This window comes from Eupeodes corollae, chromosome 1 (assembly GCF_945859685.1).
Source record: "Eupeodes corollae chromosome 1, idEupCoro1.1, whole genome shotgun sequence".
In the NCBI taxonomy this organism is placed as follows: Eukaryota; Metazoa; Arthropoda; class Insecta; order Diptera; family Syrphidae; genus Eupeodes; species Eupeodes corollae.
The window spans coordinates 91,125,724-91,132,152 of NC_079147.1; the positions used below are offsets into that span (position 1 = coordinate 91,125,724).

Genomic DNA, 6,429 nt, shown 5'->3' on the forward strand with positions numbered 1-6,429 from the left:
ACTCAAAGAGAATAATGTAGAAAATGAATTAATCGATAATGACAAGGAATATAAAATTATTATGCCTCGACCTTTGGTGTACTATAGTTTTCAATTATTTCAATACTCTGTTCTGTTGCTTCTCAAAGATTTTGTTGATTCAAGTTCCAAAAAAATAACCTTAATCAAAAGACAAACAATAAAATATACCTTCAACTTTCAATCATTAATTGTAATCGACTCTCAAAAGCTTTTTCGCAAATTTTAACGCATGTCTGAACTTACGACCTCTTAACCCCATTATTATTTTATCATTTTCCTCCTTAACCCATTTCCGGCGGCTACTAGTTCTAGGTGAGCTAGAAGCTTGAAATTTCATATGCTGTCTATTTATATCTGAACTTAGTGAAATCTGAAAAAAAAAAGTTTAGAACCTTCTAGTTTTCCGGAAAATTTGTGTTGCGTTTTCGCAACATTAGCCGAAAGGGGTAGCAGAATTAATAAAAAATTTTGAGTTTTTTGTTTTAAAATTTAGGTAAAAGCTTTATTTTGAATATTTTTTTTTTTGGAAATATTATTAGTTGTTGTGTGCTTTAAACTTCATGATGATACATATTATTATGAAGAATGGGTCCTTGTGTGGTATGTATCAAAACATTTCGGATGAATTGGGATCTTACACTTCTTGCAACAAAAAATTGTTTGACTGGAACAATTTCGACATCGAAGACGCTTTTTTAAGTATGTTTTTTTTTTATTATAGTATGTTTTGTGTCATCAAATCGAACCATTTCGTTGGGATTTCCTTCCCTTTGATGTGTTGGCGGAATATTTGATGATCGCAGTAAGGAGTCTACAACATATGTCCTTAATTCAAGTTGTGACATTGGTGTTTCCTTTGCAAACTTTTTCAAATGCCATGAATTTTCCATGCATTTACCAATGCTGCATCCAATGCATTTGATAAAAGTGGCCAGTACCACTTCTTTCCTCGAATCCGTGTAGGGTAATTGCTGATAGCATTATCAAACAAGTCCACTCCTCCCATCGTGGAATTATATTTATGGATTGCATTGGACATGAGAATGTTGACGTGTTTCCTTTTTTTCGATCAAACCGTTTTGCTTGAGTGATTGGTTGGTCCATCAAATGATTTGAAAGAACTGTTACAATGGAGTTATCGTTCCAACGAACAGCGGCAATTCCATTTTCCTTGTCGAATGCAAAATCCATAGTTCCTCTATTTTGTTTCTTCATTTGTTTGGGTTCTGTCAACTTTGCTTTACCAGTTCTATTTTCACGAACAGTGCCTATAGATTGGTATAAAAGAAATTAATTTTTTAGTAAAAATAAATGGTAAGTTAAAATTACCTGTTGCGAAGTAACCCAATTCTGAAAGACGATAAATCAGTTTGTGCGACGTGAAAAAATTGTCAAAAGTAACTGTGTGTTGGTCTGGAACATCGATATTAGAAAGAAGTCTCAGAACAACATTTTCCCCTAAGCCAAATCCAGGGGAATTATCAGCACTTGCACCACCATACGGAATGAATTGATATAAATATCCATCGTGAGAACACAGGTCCCAATATTTGTATCCAAAACGAATTGGCTTCCCTCTTATAAACATTTTTGCAGAATGACGTCCATAGTAGGGTATCATTTGTTCGTCTATTGAAAGGTGATGGGAAAATACTCCGAACTGCATAAAATTCTTATTGAGCATGTTGTTTAGAGTTGAGACTTTAGCAAACTTGTCGCTGGGATCAATTGTACTGTTATCACAGGCATTTAAGAACGATTTGATAAGTTTGAAGCGGTCTCGGATCATGGCTTCTTTTATTATATTGCAGCGAAAGACTGGTTGATTGGACCAATATAAATCCAACTGTGGAACTGTATGCAATCCAGAAAAATACTTTATTCCAATAAATGTACGGATTTCATTGAAATTTGTCTTGAATGTTAAATTATTTCTATCCGCATTATCATACGTATTGGTGCTTTCAACAATGAAATTGATAATCTCATTATCAAGAAATAATTCGAAAATTTGAAGAGGATTGAAACTGCCTACAAGAAAAAAGGATTGGATTCAACTTAGGAAGTTCTGAGTGATTTTTATTTTAAACTTACCTATTTTGTTATAGATCGCTTGAATCTTTTCACTTGATACGTCTTTTGGAGTATTTGAAAAGCCAACTCGATGGCACTTTGACCACTTTGGTAATTTATATTGAAAAGACGTCGATTCCTTTTTAGAAGTTGATGCAATATTTTGTGATGTTGATGCATTTTCTGAATCATTTGGCTCACATTGTAGATCGTCTAATATGCATTCCAGCTCTAATTCACCGGCTAGTTCATTTGGCAATATGTTCACGTCTTCCAATAATTGGACGTTATCATCAATTTCTTCATGGTCACTCAAAGCATCATTTTTTGGAGGCAAAATAATCACGTTTGTTTCAATAGACTTATCTACTTTCTGGTTCAATACATCATCTTCGTCTGAACTTGGATTCATTAACAAATCTTCTAGTTCTTTAGCCGACAAAACCCTCTGGCGATACATAATAGTTTTTTTTAAACTTTAAAACACAGATATTTTTATAAAAACATTTGTTTGCACAACTGACGATTTTTACGTAATAAGTGAAATTTAGAACGAGTCACACGTACTTATATACCCGAAATATTTATTTTCAACATTATAGATTTTTTAATATGCAGCCCGTTTTTTATACCTGGTTATAATGTAAATACAAAAAGTGTGCTAAATCTAAGGAAATGGGAAAAGGGTTTCCCAATAAATATACCTGAAATTGTTGAATGATTTTTTTTAGATAAAAATGCACACTATATCTTGAAAAAAAGGAATCAATTTTTACTGCTGTATAATCATTTCTAAGAATTATCTCGCGCTGATGGATTAAACGGTTTTTCCAAAGGGTTTTACCTATTTGGTGAATGAATTTTTTTATGGCACTAACATGTATGTGATTGCTTTACACACACATCAATTTTTAATATTGTAAAAAAAATCATTTTGGTTATCTAATGATATCAAAAATGGACAAAAGAAAAATATTATTTCTTTGTGCTTTTGCTACTGCATTTGGCTAATGTTGCGTAAACGCAACGCAGAGGTTTAATCTCACCTGCGAGGCAAATTACCCATAAAAATTGGTTCAATTTAATTTTAGAATATAATTTCAACCTTTGTTTATATGTTTGTAAAGTTTTTTTTGATTTTTTTTTTTTTTTTTTTAAGTTTGAAAATATTACCTAGAAATTTTTAAAATTGCAAATTTTGAAGATATTAAAAACTCCAGAAATAATTTTTTTTTTTTTAAATCCAAAAACAGGTCGATTAGATAATTTAATAAACGTCCAATATTAGTTTTAAAACGCTATAAAAAATGTACCAATTAAGTCCCTGGAGACCCAACGTGAGACGTTGCGTTTTCGCAACATTAGCCGGAAATGGGTTAAGTGGAACTGAAGTTTCCTTTTTTTTGTTTTCCTTATGACTTAAGAAAAAGGATAAGGACAGATAAAATTAATCTACTTCTCATCGAGCTACTTTTACTGATTGTGATTTATACATTTTGTACTTTGTAAAGCCGAACATCCCCAAACGACACAAGCCACATATACGACACAAGGTAGCATCTTAGAATAATTTATAGTGTATTTTTGTTTCTTGTTTTGTCATCCTGTCGGCGATCGACGAAGACTTCTTGATATAAGAGCCAATGCCAAACAGGAAGAAATAAAAGCAAACTCTTAACTTTGAGAACCTTAACGTACAGCTTTATACACAGTTAATAAAATATACGATTTTGTTGATGTTGTGTGATGGAGTTGTAAAAAGTTAAAGTGCCTACTTTTTTCCTTGAATATTTTTGCATTCACTCTGAGGATATTCTCTCTCTTGACGCTTCGTAAACCTTTGCATGGCATTGATGACCCAAAAAAAAGAAGATTGTTATGGCCCCCCAAATGTCAAACCCTCGTATGGTTTAAAACTTTATTTATTCTTTGTTGGCCCTTAAGGCATGATCGGATTCAAAAGATTTGAGACAAAAAGGAACGGCGAAAAAGCAATGCTTTACAGTCTGAGTTCTGTAATCTTAACTTTTAACACTACTGATAGCAATTGTGCTTTTTAATGCAACTTAAGTTTTTGTATTATATTACTGTGGGTTAACATTGAACTATATTGCGTGTGTTGTTTAAGGGAAGAAAAAGGGTATAAACAGAATTATAGCAAAACATTGAACATCGGAAACTAGAATAAAAGTGCCTTTAATATTGAATGGAATGTCTTCTTATTAAGGAGACCAGTAGTAGTAAATTTTGTTTTACATGTTTTGACCGAAATTACCATATTTGAAGCTTATTGAGATCAACTACTTAAATTGAAATATGATATTCCATTTTATATTCATTCTTCTAGTCAACGGCCTAGTCTCTGATAAAGCTTCGGTTCCCATCGATCACCGAAATCAAGGATCAGTGAGCATGGTTAGTAGACAGAAGAGGGACCGATTTGAAACCTACCACGTGCTGTTGTCATGTGTTCTTTCTCTTCTGTCCTTCTGTCTTGTGTTGTTATCACCTTACATAGTCTAGTCGCTCAAGGTAATGTGTTCTCTACTCTGTACATTTATGTGCTGAGTAGTGTGTAATGTAATTGTAATGTATATTCATTCTTCTGGCGGAAAAAAAATTAAAGTACATATACGAGTTAGATCGATGCTCAAAGCGATTGAATCTTTAAAAGAAGGTTTAATGCGTCCGAAAAACCACAGATTTTTGCAGCACCAACAATATTTTTGAGCGATAGAAAATTAAGATCAAAAATGAGTGAAGTACTGGCATATAGAATTTTAAATGAGTCTTGACTATCAGAACCCAAATATTTTCAAACTACCTATTAGAGCATGCAAAAGTAAAAGTTCTTTTTAAAAAAAAGAAAAAGAGGCTGGGATGCAACCCACACTGATAACTTGCCATTCCGTCTGTCGATTTGTCCTGCTTAAAAGAGTTGTAGGTTATTGAGTTTTGTTAACAAAACTTTAATTGAATTGTGCTAAACAAAATTCGAACAATATTTTGCATATTATAAGAGTTTGATTTTAAAATCTATTTTGGTTAACGTCACTTTTATTCGAAAACCAATTTTCAACAATTTTAGTACAATTTCTTAAAAAAATGTATTTCTTCTATAAAGAAATGTTAATGTTAACGTATTTGTGCGTACGTACTTTTTTTTGCAGATTTTATTTTTTTATAAAAAACTGTTAGATTTTTATAAAAAAAATTGCCAAATATCGAAAACAATATTTTCTGTGAGGTAAAACTAGTTTGAAGAAATTTGTTTGTCAATTTTTAACAATTTTGAGTACCTACTGTTTCTTTTAGGTTTGTGTTTTTTATAACAAAAACTGTCTATTCGATTTTTCTCAAAATTTTACCAGATAATAAAAACCTTATCTTTCGTTGTTTTGAATATAAAGTCATTTTTTGTCCATACATTTTCGAGGTGACAAATATTTATTTTAGTTTTTTTGATTTGCAAAAAAAAATTTAAGTGGATTTTTTCCAAAAATATATTTGTTTGGTATCACGTTACAATATATAATTTAGGATTAAATAAAATTTTCAAGTGTTTTTTAAATTGCTATGATAAAAAAACCAAAAAAAACTTTCGGAACGTATGGTCTTACGAACGTACATACATACACACGCACGGACAGACATCTCTCTAAAAATCTTTTATTTCGAACGATGTCTCCAAAAATTGCTGCAAGATGTTTGGGTTTTCTTAGGCTTATATTGTATAATGCCCAAAGCTTGAGTATAATTCCCATTTCTAGCTTACTTAAATCTCTTGGTTAGTATTGAAAGTATATCATTCAAATTGATTGGTGATGATATCGTCGTTAAATCATTTACGTCATTTGAACACCGCACACTGGGCTAATGGTCTAAGGGCGGGGATTAATTAAAACCAGGTTAAAAACCAAATTTCTGAACAAAAAAGAGAAGCTAGTACTTAAAAAAACAAACGTTATAATTTAAAGAGAAAAGTCATACAGCTATGTTTTAATTTTAAATTGGTTAAAAATATAAACTGGAGTTCTAAAATTCACTTACTATATCGATATCAATATCGATTTTATTTTTTTTAATTCAAAACAAATTAATATTTCAATACTTGCAATTTTCAATTGATTTGAATTCGGCCAGAGTAAGTTGGTGTGATTTGAATTTGAGAAGAGGACATTGTTTAAAAACAGTAATATTTTCAATGAAGGAAAATAAACCTTAACTTCTTTATATGTAGTAGTATAGTGTGTAGTGTAATGAGAAGTTACAGCTTTTACTTTGTAGTTGAAGGAAACGGTCAAAGTATTTAAAATGGTTTTTCAGCCCGTTAAA

General features: G+C 31.3%; 1 protein-coding gene across 1 annotated transcript; it reads right to left on the bottom strand.

The window, feature by feature from the left end:
• Window positions 1–915: 915 nt before the first annotated feature.
• LOC129941456 (piggyBac transposable element-derived protein 3-like) lies at window positions 916–2,554 on the bottom strand. The gene is made up of 3 exons (XM_056050090.1): window positions 2,116–2,554; window positions 1,351–2,052; window positions 916–1,289 (listed from the first exon to the last, which is right to left on the bottom strand). The coding sequence occupies exons 1-3, from the start codon at window positions 2,552–2,554 to the stop codon at window positions 916–918; spliced, it is 1,515 nt and encodes a 504-aa protein (XP_055906065.1).
• Window positions 2,555–6,429: the final 3,875 nt, after the last annotated feature.

Bases quoted from the DNA above. Each gene is read 5' to 3' on its own strand.
- LOC129941456 (XM_056050090.1), bottom strand. From the start codon at position 2,554: ATGTATCGCCAGAGGGTTTTGTCGGCTAAAGAACTAGAAGATTTGTTA. The intron at 2,053-2,115 runs GTAAGTTTAAAA...TTTTTCTTGTAG, and splicing joins AGCGATCTATAACAAAATAG to GCAGTTTCAATCCTCTTCAA. The intron at 1,290-1,350 runs GTAATTTTAACT...ACCAATCTATAG, and splicing joins ATTGGGTTACTTCGCAACAG to GCACTGTTCGTGAAAATAGA.